This window comes from Falco biarmicus, chromosome 1 (genome assembly GCF_023638135.1).
Source record: "Falco biarmicus isolate bFalBia1 chromosome 1, bFalBia1.pri, whole genome shotgun sequence".
Taxonomy (NCBI): domain Eukaryota; kingdom Metazoa; phylum Chordata; class Aves; order Falconiformes; family Falconidae; genus Falco; species Falco biarmicus.
Window position 1 is genome coordinate 7,203,872 of NC_079288.1, and position 23,328 is coordinate 7,227,199.

The 23,328-nt window shown below is 53.2% G+C and overlaps 2 protein-coding genes and 2 long non-coding RNA genes across 19 annotated transcripts in view; 2 read left to right on the plus strand and 2 right to left on the minus strand.

Annotated features, from left to right (window-relative positions):
- Nucleotides 1-12: 12 nt before the first annotated feature.
- LOC130144548 (uncharacterized) lies at nucleotides 13-4,163 on the plus strand. Of its 2 annotated transcripts, XR_008820159.1 has the most exons (3): nucleotides 13-144; nucleotides 2,756-2,982; nucleotides 3,703-4,163. It is a non-coding gene; the product is annotated as an uncharacterized LOC130144548 (long non-coding RNA). The 2 variants fall into 2 exon arrangements; XR_008820158.1 differs by having other exon boundaries at nucleotides 2,756-4,163.
- Nucleotides 4,164-4,631: 468 nt separating this feature from the next.
- On the minus strand, nucleotides 4,632-19,155 carry RSAD1 (radical S-adenosyl methionine domain containing 1). Of its 14 annotated transcripts, none has more exons than XM_056328279.1 (21): nucleotides 17,454-17,628; nucleotides 17,298-17,361; nucleotides 16,934-16,988; nucleotides 15,263-15,387; nucleotides 14,500-14,659; nucleotides 14,304-14,407; nucleotides 13,645-13,819; nucleotides 13,225-13,340; nucleotides 12,361-12,511; nucleotides 11,993-12,108; nucleotides 11,182-11,282; nucleotides 10,422-10,530; nucleotides 9,881-10,070; nucleotides 9,178-9,365; nucleotides 8,465-8,611; nucleotides 8,018-8,302; nucleotides 7,167-7,288; nucleotides 6,303-6,418; nucleotides 5,670-5,803; nucleotides 5,285-5,470; nucleotides 4,632-4,787 (listed from the first exon to the last, which is right to left on the minus strand). In XM_056328279.1, the coding sequence occupies exons 1-21, from the start codon at nucleotides 17,477-17,479 to the stop codon at nucleotides 4,683-4,685; spliced, it is 2,775 nt and encodes a 924-aa protein (XP_056184254.1). In that variant the 5' UTR covers nucleotides 17,480-17,628; the 3' UTR covers nucleotides 4,632-4,682. The 14 variants fall into 14 exon arrangements, 12 of the variants coding, with proteins under 12 accessions (XP_056184254.1, XP_056184245.1, XP_056184273.1 ...); XM_056328270.1 differs by having other exon boundaries at nucleotides 10,422-10,533; XM_056328298.1 differs by lacking the exons at nucleotides 16,934-16,988; nucleotides 17,298-17,361; nucleotides 17,454-17,628 and adding an exon at nucleotides 16,484-16,622 and having other exon boundaries at nucleotides 10,422-10,533.
- Nucleotides 19,156-19,638: 483 nt separating this feature from the next.
- LOC130150231 (uncharacterized) lies at nucleotides 19,639-21,196 on the plus strand. Its single transcript, XR_008822161.1, has 3 exons — nucleotides 19,639-19,984; nucleotides 20,228-20,296; nucleotides 20,725-21,196. It is a non-coding gene; the product is annotated as an uncharacterized LOC130150231 (long non-coding RNA).
- A 386-nt stretch (nucleotides 21,197-21,582) lies between these two features.
- Nucleotides 21,583-23,328, minus strand: part of ACSF2 (acyl-CoA synthetase family member 2) — a 37,546-nt gene continuing 35,800 nt past the window's right edge. For both annotated transcript variants that reach the window (XM_056323516.1, XM_056323505.1), the window contains 3 exons: nucleotides 22,133-22,243; nucleotides 21,889-21,957; nucleotides 21,583-21,793 (listed from right to left, as the gene is read on the minus strand). In XM_056323516.1, the coding sequence (XP_056179491.1) occupies nucleotides 21,743-21,793; nucleotides 21,889-21,957; nucleotides 22,133-22,243 (231 nt within the window). In that variant the 3' untranslated portion in view covers nucleotides 21,583-21,742. The remainder of the gene's footprint in view (nucleotides 21,794-21,888; nucleotides 21,958-22,132; nucleotides 22,244-23,328) is intronic.

Below are 23,328 nucleotides of genomic sequence, written 5' to 3' on the forward strand. Positions count from 1 at the left end.
TAGTGGGGTTTATCAAACACGATACCCCCCCCCCCTCCTCTGGAATATAAAGAGAGTGAAACTGAAGCCGTGCGGGAGATAAGGCGGCAGCACCGGGCAGCTCATATGGAATTACCGCAGTGACCTTGAGCGGGAGGCGGCCAGGTGGAAGAAGGACACCCGGGTGCGGGGACAGGTCCCCATCGCCCCGCGGCCCGGCGCAGGGACTGCGGGGGCGGAGCGGGGGGCGGCGGGGGGGGCGCGGGGGGAGCGGCCCGGGGGGGGCGCAGGAGGGGTCGGGGAAAGGAGGAGGGGGCGGAGGGGCCAGACGAACGGCGGGGGGGAGGCGGGGGGGCGCGGATTAGAGCCTCGCTCCATCCCTCCTCAGGCGCAGGGCAGCGAGAAGCGCCCGCCATGGAGGGAGCGGCGGCGAAAGGCTCCGGCAGAGCCCTCGGCCGCGCCGCCGCCTCCCGCAGCCCCCCGGGGGCCGTCCCCGCCGCGGGGGCCCGGGGCCCCCAGCCCGGCCCGGGGGGCAGCGACCTGCGCGCGCCTGGCATCCTCGGGCCCGGCATCCCCCGGCCCGCCGCAGCCCGCGATGCTCCGGCGTCCAGAACCTTCCTCCTCCCCCCTCCTTCCCCTCCCCGCCCCCCCCCCGCAGCCTGGCAGCCGAGGGGCGCGCAGCCCCCTTACCTGCGCGGAGCGGAGCGCGGCCCCGCCGTGCCGGTGCCGGTGCCGGTGGGAGCGGGCTGGAGGCGGCCGCAGCCCGTCCGCTGCGCGCCGCCGAGTTGCCGGGCTGGCTGGGCAGGTCCCGGCGGCAGGTCCCGCTTTAACCTCTTCGGGGCCGCCCGAGCCCCGGCCCGGCTCCCGCCCGGGTGCTGGCAGCGGTGCTCAGCACCCCCGAAGCGGTGCAGCGCGGTGCGGTACCGGCCGCGGGGGATGCGGCGCCGAGCCCCTGCCCCGCCGCATGCGGGAGGCGGGGATGCTGTAAATGCTCAGTCACTGCCCCTCGCTGGCAGCCAGCCAGGCGCTGCTTGCTGCTGCTTGCTTTGCTTTATATTTTTTTTTCTTCCTCCCCCCCCCCCCCCCCCCCCTATTATTTTTAGACAGAAATCATCGTCCCCGGGCTTGGAAGTGCCTCGGAGGGATGCCGACCCTCCCCATAACGCAGCTCCCTCTCTGGTACCCAAGGCCACGGCTGCAATTTGGATTAATCAAATTTTTTTTTTTTTTGGCTGGGATCTAAATTTGGAGCAGATTCTTCCCCTGCTCCGAAGAGCTCCGAGAGCATGGCTGGGGGGAGAGGGAGGCATCAGATGACATGACAAAATAAGTCATGTCTCTCGATCATTTCAATGCCACCCCCTCTCTCCCGGCCTCTGCCTTCCATTTTAATCGCTGACAGGCCTTTAAGTATTATGGATATATATAATCTTTTCAATATCACTGACATTTTCCATAATGGAAAGCATCTCCTGTACACTGAGACGTTCTGGAGGGGGATCACGCCTTCCTGCTGATGCTCTTGCACAGAGCTGAGATTCATCTTGCCCCAGGCCCGGGCGCTGAAGGTTTAAGGTCCAGCCTTGCGTGGTGGGAGAAGACAGCAAGGAGGCCACGTGCCTCCAGGGGCTTTGCAGATGTCATCAGCCTGGCTGTCCCTACAGGCCGGGCCGTGCAGGCTGAATGTGCATCTAATCCCACTCACAGCTGCAGCCTGTGAGATGAGCATCTCCAGCATCCAAACCCTCCTCCAGGTCAACCTGGAGAACAACCCAGCTGGGGCAGCAGGAGACATTCTTTGTGGTTGGCCAAGATCCACACCTTCCTCTTCCTCTGTTGCAAGTGCTCCCAGTTCACCTGTGTCAGGCGGCCGAGACAGCCAGCTCACCGCCCTTCAGACATTGGTATTTTATAAGCAAGGTGAACCTCCCCTGGGGACAACACCCTACGAGCCACTGCGGAGCTGTACAAATGTGGAGTTTGCTTTGCAAGGTGACCCACAACCCTGCGGTAGGACATGAGACCCGGCAAGGCTCTAAAGCTGATTTCCCTCAGCCCTAGCACAAGCTGGCTGCTCACCCACACCCCCTCTGCCATTGAGAAACCTCTGGAATTGTGTTGTCACCTTCCACTTGCAGCTTTTTCCTGGAATCCCCCTTCCCGACCTCTCTAATAGGGGTCTTCAGGCCCCGATGCACGTGATGGGTTTGGTATGTAAGTCCCAAGGCCAGGAAGATCGCTCACCTCAGTTATTTAGCAAACACAACACAAATTATTAACTCCAATATAAATAATCCCTATGTTTGGGAGAGGAGAAGGAATACTCTTCTTGTCTGGCTGCGAGGACTTGCTATTACAGGGACTGGAGCATCCTCACACCCTTCAGAGCACAGGGCTGACCAGCCCCGACGGTCTCTGCTCTAACCACAGCGCCCACATCTCACCCCAGGCCTGTAAAAATGAGGACTACATGTTTCTAAAGGTGTTCTGTGGAGCCAGCTCTAATTCCACTGCAGTTCCAGTCCCAGAACTTTCACAAATCAATGCAAAAGGAAAAGGAAAAAAAAAAGGGGCGGGGGGAAGGAAGCTGGCTCAGAGAAAGCTGCAGCAGCCAGGCAGCAGAGTATTGCACTTGATGGCCCAGCACATCCCTTCCCGTGTGCTGCTTGTACCTTGTCTCTTGAGGACACTCTTGTCCAGGGCTGAAAGAGGCACTGGCAATATTTATGACAAAAATTAGACTGTTCACAGCATTCAGGTTTGTTCTCCTTTGCAGAAGTTCTTACACCACCCGCTTGCCCTGTGCCACCAGGCTCCTGCCTTGGAAGGGAAGGAGACGCCAGCATGGGACATTCTTCCGGGGTACGTGACTGACGTGAAACTCCCATCTACCTGGTTTTGTATCAACAAATCTTCCTGTGAGCAGAGATATACATGGAGCCTAGTTTCTATAGGCTGAACTGGAGGCACGGATCTTGTGAATGGGCTTTGTGATCTTTTAAGGTAAAGCTATGAAATACAAGTATTCCTGCCTTTGAGACAATCACGTTGCCTCTATAACATGCAGTCTCCCTCTTGTCTAGAAACAGATGGCTTGAGCTGTTTGAGTTGGGCATATTCACAAGCTGATAATCATCTCCAGGGAGGCAGGAGCTATTGTCAGAGCCTGTGAGACACACCCCAACTTCAGGCCTTTTTCCTCCTAATTCTCAAAATGTTGCTGAAATTCTCACTACAGGAATGCTGAGCAGAGACATTCCCTTTGTGGGTCTGTGCCCACTGAGCCAGAGGAGGCTCCTGGCTTCCACAAAAGCCAAAACGCTTCCCCACACCCTGCTAAGAGAAAGCATCTGGAAACATGAAGGGCCTCACCTGGCCAGCAAAGAAAAAAATAAGCTGCACTTTGCCATGGTACTGCTGGGAGCCAAGGGGAACATATCCTTTCCCCAGAGACAGCACATGAGTTAAAATGAGAAAACAAAATAAAACAATTCTGCAGGAGGAACAGTTATGTTACACTCCATGCAGCTCCAAGACGCGTGTCAGTGTGGCTGCCAAGGTAAAGGAGCACGTGCCTGAGGCACACACGCCTGGTGCAACTGCGCAGCCACGTACAGGATTTGTAACAGCGATGCTCAGCATGGATACACATCTGCTGCGTAAGAACCCCAAAGGTATCACAAACCTCAATTAATAATCTGCACTGATGTCATTTCTCCACAGGGCCAAAGCCTTTTTTGGGAATGCTGTCCAGCTGCTTTAGCAGGAAGACAGCTCTTTAATGACACATGCCAGGTCTCCCTTGATGCCAGGTCTAAAAGAGCCCCTGCACCCAGCTCGTTCTGCCTTGGAAAGCTGCTCCGACCCAAGCCCGGCTGCAGAGCACACGACACTCAGACCTGGGATGCCTCCACAGAAAGCTCCATTCCAGCTGCAATGCACAAAGAAACCCAGACAGAAAGCAGTGATAAGCCCAGACACACATGCTGGCAGAGACAGGAGGGGTGGCTCTAACAAGGCCTTACCATGCTCACAATATTTACGGCATGAATTTCATTCATTTGAATTCAAGAGCGGTTGGTCTTGGAAGGCAGCAAGAAACAGTTGGATCAGAATGGGGCAGAACTGGATGGAAAGAGATGGCAAGATGAGCACAAGAAATAAAGTCATGGGTGCAAAACCAAGCAGGGTGGCACACCCCTTGGGATAGTGTGTTTTCACTGGGATCCAGAATCCCCCAGAGAAGCCTGCTGTCGGCAAGTCCCAAGAGGAGACTGGACAAGCTGTCAAGAATAGGATCAAAAACAGGATGGATTTTTCAAAATTACTGTCCTGGTACTTGGGCTCACGAGTACAAGAGCACTCTGCTCACTCACCTGCTAGCCAAGTAAAAATTGAGAAATGAAGAACAAGACATATCTCATGCTGACTGGCACTTTTAAATTCTTCTTCCCTAGCAGAAATGCCAGTATTTTCTAGTCTTAACGGTTTCTGAGGCTGTGATACTTTGTGCCTTATCTCTTCCTGGCAAGCATTCCTCTGTAGAAGTAACAGATGATCTAGCAATAGTCTCGCATCACAGCATGTCAGGAAAGAGGCAGCTCAGTATTTATAATCACTGCATCACTACAGAAAGAATCACCTCCACTTGATCTATGTAATTATGGTTATTTATTTATTTATTTTTGAAAGTAAGTCTAATTCTAGTTACAAAGGGCTTCACTCTCCCACTTTAGAGCACCTTTTTTCTCTAGTTCCTCAAATAAAGAAACCATTTTGCTCACCATTGAATCCAGCAGCCCGTAAACCTGCAGCAGAAATTAACAGAAGATAGTTGCAGTGAAAATACATGAAGAAATAATAATGACAAGACTGACAGGCAGAGAGATGGTTTCTCACACTGGAGCACATTAATGTGTCTGGGCACACACACAACCACATAAAGTGCTTGCCTGCTAACACAGCTTAGCTCTAGTAATAACTTTTCTGGCTATGAAGTGTGTTTAACATTATCAGAGATACAATTAATTCTGCTGATCCCTCAAGAGTCTGCAAGCATGCCAAAGACATCCCAGATAGAAATCCCGCATGTGGCTATGTGATGGCTGGATTTATGTTAACAGATTCCAGGCCAGAATAAAGGACATCTTACTTTGTATTCCACACTTAACCTTGCTATAGAGTCATGGACCTATGTTTGTCAGGTTTGTGAGTATGACAAAATTCTTACCACTCCACCTAAGCTTCAATGTAAGCTTACAAGCAAAGACCAAGAAACAAAGATAGAAGCTTTGGTCAGACTCACTTCAACATAAAGTTTTTCCTGGTATGTCCCAAACGAAAGAGGATCCACCTGCTCCTGAGGAGTTTCTACTCTATCTGTAGTTACAGCTTCCACGGGCTGTGCTCCCTCTTTCACCTCCTGCCATGAAGTGGGAGATTTCAGCTTTTTCTCATCTTCTACTTTTAACTTTCTGCTGCTTGGACGTTCCTATTCAGGGACAGACACACACACACACACAAAAAAAGCAACGTAGGTCAGAACACCCTTCAGACTGTTGCAAGATGTAACACCAGATCCCAGAAGCAGCACCTCTTTCACTGGATTGGCTCAAACTCAGGATACAGAGCCTCAGAATGGATCCCACTGTCCCCAGTACTTAGGTTTCAAAAGGCATCCCAACACATACCTCTCTCTCTTTCCCTGCTGTCTTTGTAGTTCTTTTTTTGCCTTCTTTTTCCTTAACACCAAATGATCTTCTCTCTTCTTTCCTAGTGGTTATTCTGTCTTCCTTTCCTCCTTTTATAGACTGTTTTACTTCCACTACAAAAGAAAGAATTTCAATTACTCAAAAGCAGCATTTTCACATCCAGAAAGACAAGCCCAGTGCACTCACGCAGTGGTAGTATATTACCTTTGCAAAGTATTTTCCTCTTTTTGTTAATCTGAGCTGTACTGCACTGAAAAACAATACCTTGAAGCGTACTTTGTTTAAATAAGGAATGAACACATCTCAGACACCTATCAGAACAAGCCTGTAAAACAGCTAATAGTGAGATAGGGTTTTCTGGGTTAGTCTGTGTGAAAATCATGGCTACATCTAGCTAAATTAAAAGGCTTATTTGTATGCTGGCTTTTTTAATGACACCAAACCACAGATCACAATCAGTGTCACACAATCAGCCATTTTTTCCTGATGCATTTCCTTATAAATGCTTTGAGAGGGAACTGCTGAAATTGCCATTTCAGTTGAAATTCAGCATGTTTTCTGGATTTCAAACAGTCCACAGAAACCAGCTGCTGCACTAAAACTACCATTTACCTGTTTCCCCTGGAACAACATCTACATAGGCATCCTTCTCAGGCAAGCCAAGCAGGGATCTCAGCCTCAGGGAATGACTCACCAGACCATCAACTGTTTCACGCCACAGCTGGAGACTGAGAAAAGTATCAGAGTCAGAAGGGAGAGAGTACAGCGATTGCCATCTTGTTTTACCCTGTGCCCAGGAGTGAAGGACCTCACAGCTGAGAGCTGCTCTGTCCAACTAAACCAGTAACAGCACCCACCGTCTAAATACCTGTGCAGAGGGATGCTACGTTACTTTCCTCGTGTTAGAACCCTCTGAAGTCTCAATGGTTTGCAAATAAATGAGCTCACACGGACCCATAAATATTACTGTGAAGCTAGATCTACACTTCAACATGAGGTATGTTGGTAAATCAGCATCAGTCTGCTCTCTGTGTTTACCAACAGGAACCTGCATCCTTCTAATTTAGAAGCAACTAGAAACTGTTGATATGTTTACAGTCTGAAAGCCTGAGCAAAGAACAGAGAGACTGTATGAGGGAGGATACAGTTATGAGTAACAGGGTACAGAAAATCATCCAAAGGCTTCATAAATACAGACTAGAATAATCTTGCCAGAAATAATCTTGTATACTCCCCAAAATTACATGAATTTCACATTCTAAACTTATCTCGAGGAAAAAAAAAGGCCAAAAAAAAAAGGCATTTGGGTCCCAGACAGCTGCTACAATTAAGCTATAAAAAAAACCAGAGCGTAAACACAACTTCTAGACCTCATATAATTATCTGCACTCTGAATCACAACACTTGCAACAGAGCTTGCTAAGGCTGTTGATCACACGATGCATTTACAAGCTTCAGTTTGCAAAAGCAACACACCAGGTTTGATGTAAAATGTTGGATTGAGTTGGCCTCTGTTCAACACACAGCTCCAGCGCTGCCTTATTGAGCTGGGTTAGTGCTTCTTCTCGCTGCTCCTCCTCAGGGATTGACTTTATAGCCTGATGTGAGAGAAAACACAGGGTCACTGGGCACATACAGACCCAGATGTGGCTTCCTATACTGCTGGGATTTGGCCAAGGTGCACACGCACGACCCAAGATCTGGGGAGTAATCCCAGACCTCCCCAACTAGACTGACAGTAAGTCCCTTTGCAACTTCACAGGTGTGCTGGAAGTAAGCTAGAAGGCCCCAAAGTATGGATTAGTTGTAAAAGCAGCACAGAGATTTCCAAGAGAGCACTACAGAAAAACTGCTGACAGAATCCAAACCACTCTTGCTTTAATCTAGGGAGGTCTGTACTTCATCCACAGCCTGTTACGAGTGCCCTCTTAGTGCTCTAATGAATAGGAAGGACTCTCCAAGCAGAGGAGCCCTTGGGGAAGCCACAGGAGGCTGCAGGATTAGCCTGCCCCCCGCATTCAGTGCTGGGATGACAGAAAGCTAATGGGGAAAGAGCTTAAAATATCTATTACGTTGTCTGGTTCTCTTTTCTTCTTCACACAACAGCCCTCAAAGTCTCTCTTGGGAATCTCTTTACAAGAGCACTGAGGGTGTGGGCAGCAGAGCTGAAGTGCTTTTCTGCAACACGCATCATAAATCATCACTAACTCACAGCACGTTGGAAGCAGACCTTTGGGTGGGCTCACACTGGGGTAGGCCAGGCTATTTGTAGGGAAACAAAACCGCCATCAACTCATCATAGCGCTAGCGGGAACAGGGGTGACCACCTGCTTGAAGTCCCCAAAGGAAAGGTTCCACTCCAAGGGGCCTGGTTCCTCCTCCTCCATGCTCGGCATTTGACTCTGAGCCTGCTCTCCCGTTTTCTTCCAACCTGGGACCTTTGCGGTGCTGCGGTGAGCAGGGAGAGCCTCGGAGGTACTCTCCTGGTACTGCACGTCCTCTGCAGTGCTCCTCCGGCCCAAGGGCACTTTCTCCTCAAAGGCTGAGGGAACAGTCACGTGCTGTCTCCATAGTTCGTGCAGCTGCTTTACCACTCGATGCTGATAATGCAACTGTGATAACAGGGAAAAGGTAAACAGTGAAATCAACTACGCCTTTCCTCTCTAAACCTAACTGTTGAAGCCACCATGGCAGAATGTGCCAGATGCACCAGCCCCGTGCACCTTCCCTCCCTGCTCTTTCAGTTGTGTAGCCCATCAAATAGCAAAACTCACCTCAGGATTCCTCCAGTGGAACAACTCTTCCTCTGTGACACAGGCACCCACAGGAGATGGAGTGCGCTCTGGGGTCCGAACGTGGGCAAGAAGTTCCTTCAGACTCTCTTCTACTATAGCAGCACCTTCTCGAGCAGCCAGGTCGCTCTGGGGCACCACGACAAGAACAACACGAGTGAGTCCCCATTCCATATACAGACACACAAACACAGTCACAGCCACACTAGTAACCGCATGCATACGTTATATAGGGTTAAAAGGACAAGAATAACTGCAAACCCCAGTAAGTAGAGCAATACTTAAAACAGCTTTTCAAATAAACCCTACAAATCTTCTTCCAAATGACACTCTTCAAAGCACAGTGTAATTTTCAATTTATAATTGTATAGTGTACGCCACATAATCCCATCCCCACTAACTAACTAATGAAATTCATTACCAACTGCAAATTCATTCTTTAAAAGGACCAGCGTGAACAGTTTAGGAGACACAATCATGTCTTTATTAACAACATTACAATAGACTGCAGAGTTCTTACATTTTATTAAGCAAACCTGCTCAAGTATGTACAGATCTTCTGTAAATAAATAATCATCTCGCTCTCAGCCCTAACTGTATAGCAATAAAACTACCACGTCATCCACTCCTACCCTTATCCTCTGTTTGCATATTAAGTTCAAAGCTCACAGTTACTCAGTTACATGCTTGGTTACCTCCAGTTTCTCTCGGAGGTCAGCCAATTTATCCTCATACACAGCAATTCCCCAAAGGGTCACCTGCAGCAGAGCTCCTCCTAATAATAGAGGATGTGTCCTAAATTCCCAGGACTCACTGAAAATGCCTGCTACCTCTGACTTGAAAAGAAAGAAAAACTTCCTAGTTTCTCCAGGCAAAATCACACCTGAAATAAGACAGAAAAATGCATTGGTCTGCAGGAAGCCACCTGGTTAACTTGACCCTTTTCCAACCCCACCCTGAATGTCCTTATCTCTGTACGAGACTCTCCCCACAGCTTAGCTGGCTGCCAGACTTCATCCATTTTTCTCCTTCCAGATTTACTCCCAGTCGCCATGTTACTGAATGGGTGCTAGTTCCACTGCACTCTCCTTTTATAGCGAGCTCAGTACCCTCTCTGGCAGATTATGCCTAGTTGGCCATCAGAAAGCGATTAACTTCTCAATATTCCACCCATTTAACAGAGTAGGAGCAACCTCCGTTCCTTTGAGTCCCATGAGAGGGATCTGCCTCACACATCTCTTTTAGTGTGAGTCAGCTCTGACACCCAGGGTGGCTTCCTAAGGAGAATCACCCAACAGGCTCGCTCTGCTATTAGTCAGACTCCACATCTCAGATAACTCTGGAATACGTGCTCTCTGCTGTCTGCACAAAGGCCCTGGAGATCAGCAGCGCTCATACCTGGTCTGGTATCAAAGTAAAAGCACTGCATCCTCTTCCCCTTGGTTTCTCTGGAAGGAATCTGCTGGGGAAGCCTCATCCAGTTATACCAGATGGCAGCTGTGCCATCATTGCTCACTGTCAGGGAGCTTTCAGCTTTCTCACCAGCCAGGGTCTCAAAGGTGAGCCGGGCAGCAATGCCAATTTCATCCTACAAGGAAGAGGAAAAAGACAAAAGGTAACAACTTCTACTCTGTCTGGCAGGGTTTATTTTGCCTGAAGTCATGCCACAGATAAGGGGCTGAGCCTTGGTAGGAGAACTTGTAAGGCAGGTCCAATAAAGTGGCCATTATACAGAGAGCGCCTGGGAATCCGAGCTTCACACCACAGACAGAGCAACCCCTTCTGTTTCTAGATCTCTCTGGAGCAAACACAGGGATGCTCTATTATGCTCCGAATAAATCCACCATTCTCTGGCCTGGGAGTGACAGTCATTGTACAGCTGCGACTTGGGAACTCGAGTACGCTTAGCTTGACTAAACAATAAAAAAAGCACAGCTACCCTGCAAGAAGCGGTGCAGTTGATCCAACGAGCAGGCTGGCCGCAGAACTCTAAAGATGGACCCTGTACTGCTTCTGGAACCACGTCGGGGTAGTCCCTCAAGGGATCACTGCTAAAGAAAACAAAAGCCAGCATTTTTGTGGAGTGATACCCACATTCAGAGAGGGGAGAACCAAGGGGGATTGACAAGACGTCATAATAAATAATCCCAGCTAATGCTTTTCCACATAGCCATCTCTCCAGGGACACAGCCCAGCAGATGTGGTAAATTCCAGCTAGCTACTTGTCACCATCATGGAGGACTGGACAGCCAGAATATTAAGGAACCATACATGCCTAAAGAAGGCTGAGGGTACCTGACTGAATAAGGAGGACAGGCCCTCAGGTCATGCCCATTACAGATGGACAGGACAAAAAGGCAAATTAATGATGGAAGTGGAAGGCTGGAAAGAGACAACCAGATGAAGGTAATTTAGAGCAGAACTCCCACCCTGCCTGATGTAAGCTCTGGAGCCACCCAGAGGGAAGACTGGAGGAAGGTCCCCAAAAAAAACCCCTTCTGATTCTTGCTCCTCAGGCACAAGGCCTTAAGGCACAAAGGAACTGCTTCATTCCTAGATCTGGGGAATATTAGAATATGCCTTTTATTGTGCCCCAGTGGAGACTCCTCTCCATTCTGGAGGAGAATGACTAAGGATACCCTTATAGACTGGTGGTGCACACCCAAAATTCTTTATTTCTGCCATGAAGTAAAACTTACAGGGTCTCAGACTCTTCAGAAGTGGTGGAACATGGGAAAGGCTCTGTTGAGACAGATGTGAAAGGCTGCCCTTTACCGATCACCTCCAGTCCATCCAAATCCTGGACACAAAGAAAAATGACCAACACAGTTTCTCTTTTTGTATAGAAAAGTAGTTAAAATACCAGGCAAATGTACTGAGTCAAGTACAGTGAAGCTGAAATATCTTGCTCCTACAAAGGTTTTTAGAGGTATCCCATGAATGTTCAAGAGACACAGGAAGGAATCAGTTCTGGGTTTCCCAAGAATCCTAGATGACTGCATTCCCCACTACAAATGATGCATAGATGGGAAAAGTCTCTTTCACACACATTTCTCACCCCCAGAGCCAGCCTTCAGAAAGAAAGGTGAGGTTTGTTCAGTTTCTAGAGGAGGGGCTACCTGCACCTGCCTTCAGGAGATTATTTCAGATGCATGTCATCTACATGGGTAAAGGTGTCTTCTTTCTACCCTGAGGCACTAAAGCAAAGTCCTACACCAGTATTTGGCAGAGGTTTTTTATTGCCTAGGTTTGGCAACTGCATGCTGCTGGTTTGGGGTCCTGTTCTGAGGTTACTAGACCACTCCACGAACACTTACGGAGGCCAGACAACAATTTCATGGGTGTGATCCTTTGGAAATGTGGTAACTTGCAAGAAAAGTACTGTGGGGCAAAGTTTTAAATTCCTAATGCTTTTTCAGATCTGGTTCTTGGCAATTTTATGTTACTCTACATAAAGTTACTGACAAGAGATGAGAGATGCAAAGAATGTCCTTACTCCTCTGGTCTTACCGGCTTATAAACATCTAGCTCCTCTAGGACAGATTTTAGCTCCTGCCGTCGATGTTTCAGGAAAAGACTCTTATCCCAGGTTAAACGGAAAGGGATCGTCTTTGGAGGCTTCAGACCTGTGGAAATACCCACACAAGTGCTCACTGACTACACACCCGCAGGCCTACTAATTTCATTCTCTGCCAGACTTTGGCCTGTTTTAAAGTGGAGACCCAACAGATTAACTGGGAAGTAGCTTGCACTGCACTGATCAGAAGGGACAACTATAATGTGAGATTCTGTACTCGCAGGAGTCACAGTTTCATTCTGCTGCTCCCTCCACACTCGTACCCCATTTCTGTGGGATCACCTCTGCACCATTCCCTTACTCGTTTCCATCCGGACAGTGTGGGGTTTCCCCACACGAGTGACTGGCTCTGGGTGGCCACGTTCTGTCTGAGTCAGTGTCATTGTCACACCAGTAAATTCATCTCCAATACGCTCAGGCTGGCTCCAGAACTCGCTTCCTCTTCGATAGCCCTAGGGCAGAAAACAAGGCTTCCACTGACACTTTCTGAGGCACACGACTGCCTGCTATTTTCACAGGGACTAGAAGCTCAAAAGAAGGAGTCTAACTCTGCTTATACAAACATTTTGAAAGTCTATAAATTATCACTTTCTGCAGAGCAAGCCAAGATTTCTATCAAGCTGCTGCCAGAGACAAAAAAACTTTCTTATGTCTAGCACTACATGAAGGTTGAACAATATTAAAATAACACCTCACACAAATGAAAATTCTTTTATAGTGCTATAAATGTAAAAAAATAATTTTAACATAGGATATTCTCATATTCCTCCTAACTTACTCATACCCCTTTCCGCGTGGTAATCACGAAAATTCAAGCCTGAAGCTATCGGATCTTTCTGTCCCTGGAACAGCAAGTGCAGCATGTCCCCATGCCACTCCCCAGTGCATGACAGCTTTTGATGAGAATCAAGAAATGGCACTTGCCCATGTACAGCAGTTCGTTAGCAATTAGCCAAAGCACACCACCACTTCCATCTGACTCGTACAGATAGCACAGTTCAAGTTTTTTAAGTCACTGAAAGCTCTGCTTGCACACTAGGCTGAAGGACGCAGAGTGGCTTTGATAAATAATTATAGGTCTTCAGAGACGTTACTCATAATACCAGTGTCTTAGCTCTTTCACAAGAACAGAGCAATCGGGATGCAAAGGAAGTTGGGCGCTCACCTTTCCAGGAAACAGGGCAGGGAGACTCCGGTCAATGAGGTCACGTTCTTCCTGGATTTGCCTGTAATCCTCTGAGACGCTCATCAGCAATTCATTCTCTGGCCTCTGAAGAATTTCTGTAGAGAAGCATCAAATCATTGGTGCTGCACTTCTTCTGGGCACACCCTTTACCACTACTATTGTTCACGAGTAACCCCCTTTCACTGTCCCTCACCAAATCCACTGTCCTTTCCCCAATCAGAACCTCCCCACAGCACCCATGGCCACTAGCACCAGAGCATGAGGAGCTCTGAGAACATGGAATTAGACTGCAATGGCAACAGGATTAACCCCTGTCAGCTAGGATCATTACAGTTTGTTGTGGTGCCATCAAACTCCCCCATCTGTACACAAAATTTCACAGGCCTCAGCTTCTCTCACCTCCTAGGTATCGCTCCTGCTTTTTCCTGATTGCCATATTATGGTGCCAGTTCTGGAGAGCTTTGTGCTTTGCTAGTGGGTTCTGATGAACCTTTTTCTTCTTCACTCCTCCATGTTCCTCTTTTAAAGCTGCCGCAGTAACAGCTGGACAAGAAACCTCAATAAAATCTGCTATCTGAAGAGAAAGGAAAAATGAATTTAACCTCTTCATGCACACATGGCTACTACAATGAGAACAGGAGAAGGGAGGAGAAAAGAATTCATCAGATTGACAGTACTTTATCACTCAAACAAAAAAAACAGGTCACTAGGACCACACTCAGAAACAATGGAAGGATTTATCTGAATAGACTCCAGCAACCATGTTGCTGCAACACCAGCTCTTCCCTTGCAAGCCTGACGCAATCAGCAGAAGCACATCTGGAAGAGGAAGCCTCTGTAATTGTTCCCTCCATGACCTCGTCCTGCACACAGAACTTCAAAACCTGCTGGTGCAGTTCGTCTGGAGGCAAGCCCTCCCCACAGAGTATGACAGGCTGGGAAGACCACACCTCAGGCCTGACCTGTTCCTGACAGGTGCCAAAAAGCACTGAAAGGCACTGCACTCCATCTCTAGAAAAGTGCTGCACAGCAGCATTTTAGTAACTTTACAAACCAACCTGAGTGTTTCCCCTGGCCAAGGCTTCCATCCTGAACTCCTGGAGACTTCCCAAAATGTGATGGGGGAGAATCTCTTTGCAGCCATCACCAAACAGTCCTGGTCCTACAACACAAAAAAACAACCCAGAGCCACGTCACCGAAGCTAGCCTTTGCAAAACCAAAACCCCAAGACAGGATGTGAAGTTGAACCCTACCAGAAAAGGTCAGTGGTTCCCTGGGTGCCTTTGGGAAAGCAGGATATGCTACGAGAAAATGTGCCACCTTCTTTGTTTCCTTGGGTCGGTATTTTCGAATGAGGTATTTCTTCCTAACTGGCGTTCTTCCAGCATCATGGGGAAGGTGTGGAGCATGGAGCTTTAAAAGATAAACAGTCACAATGCAATTAGGTACATACTGATTCACCTTCATTCCTTCTCATCCTTCTAGGATACACAGAGAAGTCGTATCAGCACAGGCTGTTCCTCCCCTAAGAGTCATGTTACACGACCACAGAGATACCAGCTTAGTTACTGTCTGACTCTTCTGGACTCTGCTTTATAACTGGGGCAGGGAAAATAAGAGGTTTAAATCATTTTCCCAATAGTTTTCTGCTGTCACTTGGTGTCAAATGCCTCCGCTCACATAGTTCGACCTGAGTTTTGGAAGGGACACCGCTATAGTTACTAAACAACTTACGTGTCTTATTAGAACAGAAAGTTGGAAACATAATTTTGAAGAGGCAGACGACTTATTCTTCCATTTGAAAAGACTGTGTAAGGATCAATAATCCTTTACTTTTAGCAACTGAACCTGATGATCTGACAAGTCATAAAAAGCAGGACAGACAAAACAGAATGAGAGCTGAACTCCAAGAGCGGGTTTTGGTTTGAGTAAATGGACAGCAACCCTCCATTAAACACACAACATGAAAGGAGGGTGTCAGTTAAGGTAGCTGCTGCTGTCAGTAAAAATACATACTTTCTCCAGGTCCTCCATCTTAATTGCAAGCGCCTGGATGTCATCTCCTTGCAGAACACACGAAACAGGCTCAGGCTCTTCTGCAATTGTTGAGGAGGACAGCTCACATGCCTTTTCCTTCTTGTCTGAAAAAAGAGATGAAGAGACCTCCTCTTCAGTCTCCCAAGGAAACCCCATCTTCCTCTTTCAGCCTGGTTATTAATTTCCAGCTGAACTATGTTTTGGGTGGTTTTTTTAAGGTTGCACAGAGCAATTAAATTCAGCATCTCTTGTTATTGGAAAATGAAACTCTCAGAAGCTACGAGGACCAAAGTAGGTCACTAGGATTCAACTGTCTCACGCTTTATTCTCGATGAGAGAGAACGGATGAGATAAATACAGCCCCTGCTTCCCGCAGGTAGAGCAAATTCCTGGAAAGTTTCTACTCCGGCTGCAAGTGCAAGCACACAGCTCCCCGGCAGAGCTGCACGACGTTCACGAAGCACAAACCGGAGAGCAATCCATCGGGATTCCAGAGGCTCCTACAGCCATTTTCCCAAATAGCTGTTAAAACAGCAAACCCCTGCAGAGCGGGGGACAGGCCGCAGTGGGGCACAGGCCGCAGTGGGGCAAGGCCGCAGCTGGGGCAGCCCCACCGCGGGGGTCTTTCTCCCCTTAACCTGCAAGCCCCTCCAGCTGAGACTGGCTCCTTGACACGCGTGGACCCCTTCCAGGTTAATAAAATAATAAAATAACAAAAGGGGGGGGCGCTGCGCCGGGAAAGGGCTGTCGGTGGCGGCGCCGATGGCCGGCTCGGGAGCGGCGGGATCCCCAGGCCGTGAGAGCGAGGCCCCGTCTAAGCTGAGGGGACAAGCCAGGCCCGGGGCCCCGCCGCCGCCGCGCCCGGCGAGGGGCCGTACCCGGGGGGGAGCCGGGCCGGGGGTCCCGCCGGGCCCCCAGCACCGCCGCTGCATCCCGCCGGCCGGCTCCGCGCCCGGGCGCCATGGCAACCCCGTCCGCGCACCACCGAGAAGCCGCCCGCGCCGCCTAGAGAGGCGCAGCCCGCCGCCGCCCTGCGGCACCACTTCCGGAGAGAGGAGAGGCACCCCGGCCGCCCGCCCCGCTACGGCCGAGCCCCGCGCATGCGCAGGGCGGCAGCGGCCTGGACCGGGCGGCTGCGGCCGTGAGGGGCCGCCCGCCGGTGCCCACCCCACGCCCCCCGCCAGCACCCAGCTCTCGCACTTTATTCTCCACCGCCGCCGCTGACAACCTCCGCGACCCCGCTGGGCCCCGCGGCGCCGTCCCCCGTCGGGCTCCTCCTCGGGGCCCCGCTGCCGCCGCCGGGCGCGGCTCCCGGGGCCCAGCGGTGCTGCAGCTGGCAGAGCAGGTCGGGCAGCAGCGAGTCCAGCAGGGCCAGGCCCTCCCACGTGCACCGCAGGCCGCTGGGGACAAAGCGGCGGCTGAGCCCCGGTGCTGGACGGGACCCCCAGCCGCCACGGCACCCCGGGGCTCACCCGCCATCCAGGACCAGCCAGCCCTGCTCCTGCAGCGTCCTCGCCTCCCCCGGCGCCCCGAACGCGGCCTGCAGGCTGAGGTGGGGGGAGAACTGCCCCCAGCGCTGTGGGCACAGGGTGAAGTGTGACCTCAGCGATGGCTGTTAGGGTGCCGGGTGTCCCCAGGCTGGCTCCTCACCTCGTGCGTGATGCCCTCGTCTGTGCGCAGTCCCAGGGCGAGCACCTCCTCCAGCCTGCGGGCACACGGAGAGCTGCAGGGCAGCACGCAGGGGAGGTGGCAGGGGGAGGGGGGCACCCCGATACTCACTGCTCCAGGGGGCTCAGCACCACCCGCCTCCTGGTGCCATGCCCCTGGCTCTGCACCTCCCGCATCCAGGCGCCAGGCTCCAGTGTCTGGACACGGGCCTCCCGGCTGCAGCCACCCTCACCCCACGGCACAAACCGCCCGTGTGCCCCTGCAACAGCAGCGGGGCACAACAGAGTTCAGGGGGCACACAGGGCCATGCATGCCCCCCCACCAGCCCCCTGTCACCCCAGCTTACCCGGCCCCACGCCGATGTACTGCTCAGCCCGCCAGTACGAGAGGTTGTGGGTGCTGAGGGCGCCCTGGGGGGGAGCATTGCATGGGGTGAGGGGGGGCTGAGCCTGCTGTGGGGGGTGGCATGGCACAGTGGGGCATGGTATGGGGGGACACCCACCTTCCTTGCAAAATTGGAGACCTCATAGTGCCGGAAGCCAGCGGCCACCAGCATGGCACGGGCTGTCAGGTACATGTCAGCCAGGAGGTCCTGGGGGGGCATGGGCAGGGTTCCCCCCCAGACTTGTGCTGCCAGTGCCGTGCCCTGCTCCAGCGTCAGCTGGTATAGGGAGATGTGGTCGTCGCAGAGCCCCAGCGCTGCCTCCAGCCCCTGGGCCCAGGCATCCCGGCTCTGCCCCGGCAGCCCAAAGAGGAGGTCAAGGGAGGTTCGGCCAGGGAAGAGTCCCCACGCTGCCTCCACGGCCCCCCGCGCCTCCGCCGCCGTGTGCTCCCGGCCCAGCAGCTGCAGCTCAGCATCATCCAGCGACTGTGGAGGGAGTACAGTGGCAGCAGGGGACATGGGGGGGTGTGGGGGACGGAATGAGGGAGAGCCCCTCTCACCTGGACGCCAACGGAGAGGCGGTTGACACCGGCTGCCCTGAAGCCAGCCAGGCGCTGTATGCTGGTGGAGCTGGGGTTGGCCTCCAGCGTGACCTCGGCACCAGCAGGGAGGTGGGCAGCCCCCGCCACAGCCTCCAGCACCGCCGCAATAGTGCTGGGGCTGGCCATGCTGGGGGTGCCCCCACCAAAGAAGACGGAGGTGACACTGTAGGGTGACAGCAGGGAAGATGTGGGTGGGCACCAAAGGGCCCCACACCCCCCGGAGCCCCCCATGCACCCACCTCTGCACCTGGCTGAGGCGGAGCAAGGTGCGCGCCTCCCGCACCAGGCAGGCACGCACGGCCGCCTCATCCACAGCCGGCACCACGTACTTGTTGAAGTTGCAGTAGGAGCAGCGCTTGCGGCAGTAGGGCCACTGCGGGCATGGGGTGCTGTGGCGGTGGCTGTGACCCCACCCCTGGGCACCCACCCGACTCGGGGGACAGCCCCAGCCCCCTGGGTGGGCCCCAGCACTCCCCACCTGTCCCACTCGCACAAGGGGCGCGACTCACGGGTGCTGCCCCTCATGTGCATGGCTTGGGAACCCCCTCAGCGCCCGACACGCGCGTGGCAGGGGAGCCCTATGTGTGCCCCATGCGCGTGTAAGGCTGGCACACCCCCCCGAAGCACGCAAGCCCCAGGGTCCTGCATGCCCCCCTACGTGTGCAAGCCCCAAGGTCCCACATTCACCCCCCACAGCGTGTGCAAGGCCCCGAGCCCCATGTGCACCCACATGTGTGCAAACCCCGCCCCCCACACGTGTACAAGCCCCGCCATCCCACGTGCACCTTCCCACGTGTGCAAGCCCCAGACCGGGCACGTGTCCCCATGAGTGCAAGCGCCGGGGTCCCTCCTCCCATGTGTCCAAGGCCGGGGTCCCCGTGCACCCCCACGTGTGCAAGCCCGCGGTCCCCCGCTCACGTGCACGTAGAGCGCGGCCGCGGTGGGGGCGGCCGGTGCCGGTGCCGGTGCAGCCCCAGGGCCGCCCCCGCCGGGACGTGCCGCAGCGATCGCCGCCGCCAACGGCCGCCACCCGCGCGCCGCCATGTCCCCGCCACCCGCGCCCCGCCCCGGGGCGGGCCCGGGACTCCCCCCGCCCCCCGGGGTCGGGCCGTGCTGGGCGGGGGGGGGCACAGAGCGCTGCGCTCCCGCCGGGGCTGTGCGAGGGTCCCGGCCCAGTGTGCACCCGCCGTGCCCGCCTGGCACACGGGACCTGTCCCCGCAGCACTGGCCCTGCACCCGTGTCGTCACAGCTGTGGCCCCGCAGCCCCTGTCCCCGCAGCCCCTGTCCCCACAGCTGTGCCCCTGCAGCCCCTGTCCCCGCAGCCCCTGTCCCCGCAGCCCCTGTCCCTGCAGCCCCTGTCCCCACAGCTGTGCCCCTGCAGCCCCTGTCCCCACACATGTGCCCCCACAGCCCCTGTCCCCAGAGTCCCTGTCCCCGCAGCCCCTGTCCCCAGAGCCCCTGTCCCCACAGCTGTGCCCCTGCAGCCCCTGTCCCCGCAGCCCCTGTCCCCACAGCTGTGCCCCTGCAGCCCCTGTCCCCACACATGTGCCCCCACAGCCCCTGTCCCCAGAGTCCCTGTCCCCGCAGCCCCTGTCCCCAGAGCCCCTGTCCCCACAGCTGTGCCCCTGCAGCCTCGCGGGGCCAAGGGGGTTTCCTTGTGGGAGCTGCTCAGTGTTTCCGCGGAGGAAGCTGTGGTGTAACTTCACGCAGGATTGTGCAAACCCAGTGCGGATGCTCCCAGGAGTTATTTTTTCCTTAATTTGCTCTATTAATAGCCACGGAGAAGTTGGAAATGCCTATGACAAAGGCCATGGCTGCAGATTCCTGTTTCCAGGCCAGGAGTGGGTAGTTCGGGGTAACCCACTCCTGACGTAACCCACCCCTGACGTAAGGCTCCCAGGAAGAGCCCCCGGCCGCCGGGAGTTCCCGAGCTGGCACCCAGCGCTGATAAGAGCAGGACCCAGGTCCAGCAAAGGACAGAAGCCCTGGCGCCTGCCGACAGCCTCAGACCCTTGCTGCCAGCCATGAGGGTCAGCCCTTCCCCTCCTGTGAGTATTTACAGCCAGGGCTGCATCATCCCGGGGGGGTGGGATGGCCATGGGACACCCCCAGAGGTGACCTGGCCGGCAAGGGCTGGATGCGCCCCGGGAAGGGGATGGGGTGGCAGGGAGAGCCTCCCAGGCTCTGATGGTGTGGCATTGCTGCTGGGACAGGAGCTGGGTTTTGGGGAGCAGGGAGGGGGTGGCAGGGGCCATGTGCCGCCTGTGACCAGCGCTGGCTGTGTTCCTCAGCAGTGTGGCCACCCACGCAAGCCAGGGCTCGCTTCACCTTCATTCCTCACCAGTGAAACCTCAACGATGGTGAGTACACGGGGTGCTTCTGGGCAGCTTCTGGGCAGCACGGGGGTTGTGCAAACGGGGGAGCTGTCGGAGAGGAACGGGAGAAGCTCCCCTCGCTGCAGGTCTGCCCTGCACCTGGGTTACTGCTGGGGGAAGCGAAGGCGGGTAAAAATCCTTCCCTGGACATCAGACCTAGAGGTCCACTGCATCCCCCAGGTCATGGGCTGCAGCTGATGCACTGCAGGTAACAGCTCCTCCTCCGGGAAGGAAGGGTTACAAGGGTCCTAAAAGAAGGGCAGGGAGGAGACCCTGCTCCAGGGTGGGCAGAGATGGAGTGAAACATGCTGACACCAGCCCCCAAGCCATTTGGGAATGGTGGGGGAACTCGCTGGAGACACCGTACAGACCGAGTCTGACACGAACCATCCCGTACGGGTTTTTTCTTTCAGAAAGCAGGCACGAACAGTGGGCTTGTTGTCCACCTTGTCTGCTTCCATGGGTAGAGACCACAGTCCAGCTGGGAGATCCAGGATCGAGACCTCGCTGACGCTTCCCCTTTCTCCATTACACCATTTCCCCCACCCACCAGAGGAAGCCCCCGCGGCGAGGTGGGAGCCCAGCCACCCGTCCTGCTCGGGAAGGAAGCAGGAGGGAGACAGCCGGCAGGTTGGCGAGAGTCGGCAGCAACCTTATCTGCTTCCCAGCTGGGGTGGGACACTTCTGCCGGCAAGGAAGAGGAGCTCTGCTCTTCCACTTCTCGGAGTAGTGTTTCATGGTTGGGAGGTACCAAATAACTCCCGTAAAATACTGTCCCGGCCATGCTCTGCTTCACACTGCTGACGGGACAGGAACTTTGGTATTTCTGCAAAATCCTTACTGTCTGTCTTGTCCAAAACAATGAAATAAACAATGCCAAGTCCACCTTGGAGAAGTTTCTTTGGGGGTCAGAAGGCTGAGGGGAGGTGTGGGAACAGGGTGAGCTTTTCCAGCCGGCTTTAGGGAGCCCCTTCCCAGAAAAAGTCTCTCTAAATCCCCTGCCCCTTGCCTCAAGTTCATCAGCAACATCCAATCAGAGAAGGTGTTCACCTATGTTGGGAAGCCAGGCTAGCCTGTTTTGACTTAAAAATATCAGTAAAATACCTACCAGCATCTGTCCAAGTCCTCTAAAATGTCTGTAGTCAAATTGCTCAAAGACATGCAAGATTTTAAAACCTTCCTAAGGTCTTCCAGTAACCAGACAGAATTCTAGAAATAAGCATCCCTTCCTCGCACCCCAGTATTTCTGTTGGCAAAGAAACAAACCCAACTGGGAAAAAAGGCGCTCTGTTTTATTAACGAAAAGTGCCATCAGCCTGACGTCAGGGGGAGAAGGTCCCCGCGGCATGGCCCAAGGCACAGGTGAAAGGCAGAGCAAAGCTGGCTGGAGTGGGGCCGATTTCCTCGTTTTTTTCTTCTGCCTTCCTGAGCTCAGAGCTGAAGATGCTTCTCCATCTGCTCCCTCAACCTGTATTTCTGAATCTGGAATAAAGTGCAGCGAGGAGGTGGAAGAGAGACTCAGACAGGAGATGGGACAGAGGACCAGGGCTCCTGTCCTGCCCCAGCCCCCCTCTTACCTTGCCTGAGACGGTGAGCGGGTACTGACCCACAAACACAACGTACCGCGGGATCTTGAAATGGGAGATCTGGGAAGAGAAAACCAACTGCTATGCAACCTGCCAGCAATGGCAGAGCCAGCCCAGCTGGTATCACCCAAGCTGGGATCCCCAGTTGCTCTAAATCCCCGGGCTTTCACCTGCCAGTCCCCAGCAGGTGCTGGGTGTACTGGTCTGGCAGGGAACTGAGGACTGGGAGACCCACCTTCCCTTTGCAGAAAGCTTTAATCTCTTCCTCGGTGCAGTCCTGCCCAGCCTTCACTCGGATGCAGGCGCAGATCTCTTCTCCCATCCGCGAATCCTTCACACCAACCACCTGGTTGGGACAGATGGACAGCGTGAACCCTGGGGACATCCCTCTCCTCCCGCTGGGTACATGCGCTGGTGCACAGCGTGAGCCCTGACCGTTATCATGGGATGCTGGGGTTGTGTAAGGCAGTTTTTGTTGCTTGCCCATCCCACCGGTGTTTTCTACATGACATCAAGCCCTCCTGGAAGGACTTCCTAACTGTTTGCCAGAGGAAAGGTGGCAGAGCAGGCTGTATGCCCAGACGTCAGCACCTTCCTTTGGTTTTGCAAAGTCACTGGAGCCAAGGCTGAGTCAGACCAGCCAGGCAGCAGCTCGTCGTGGGTGCAGCATGGACCTGTCATCTTCCTGCGTGCCTCTGCTTCCTCCAAAAATGGGGCAACAGGGTTCACAACCAACAGGGAGACCTTTGTGCTTTGGGATCTCCAGATGGAATGGCAGGAGAGGGATGGAGTCAAATTATGGAATTATTTGAAACCCTTATAATCACAGATCTTAGCGGACCACTGCCTATGACACCAGGGGATGGGCTTCCCAAGCCTGATGTCTCTGTAAAGTTTGCTCATGCTATTTCACAAGAGTCCTGCTGTGATTCCCCGCCTTGAACCAGGATCTCAAAATCCTAGAGACACGTCGATCCTTTTGAGTCCAGAGCAGTGACATAAAGCCCTAGAAACTACATAAACAAGGCTGGTTTGCAACCCATCTGCACTGGGACTGTTCCAAGGAGAGATGCTAGCCTGGCACAGGCACAACACTGACTAAATAACTGGTTTATTTATGGGGAAACTTGTCTGGCACAAAACCTGGAGGAGAACAATCCCAGCAGATTGGGAGCAGCTGCTCAGTGCTGCAAATCATCGCTGTCTTGTGAAGGGGTGAAACTAAGTCTCACTCCTCATCTCCAGGGACTCGTTGAAGGAGTCTTTTTGGATTTAGGAGTTTAGTAATTAATTATCGGTAAAAGCTGTCCTTCCAGACTGCTTTCCAGGTCAGAATTTCAGAGGGAGCTATGGAAGTGGACAGGCAGTTTAAAAACTGAAGAATGACAGTCACCACTTTGCAGACGTGAAGCTGGTGCATGAGGGGACTGC

Excerpts from the sequence above, each read along its gene's own strand:
- RSAD1 (XM_056328270.1), bottom strand. The coding sequence starts at position 17,479 with ATGAGGTCTCCAATTTTGCAAGGAAG. Across the intron at positions 11,283-11,992 it reads AGCTAGATGTTTATAAGCCG|GATTTGGATGGACTGGAGGT; the intron begins GTAAGACCAGAG and ends CTTTGTGTCCAG. Across the intron at positions 5,804-6,302 it reads TGTTGTTCCAGGGGAAACAG|TGGAAGTAAAACAGTCTATA; the intron begins GTAAATGGTAGT and ends TTTCTTTTGTAG.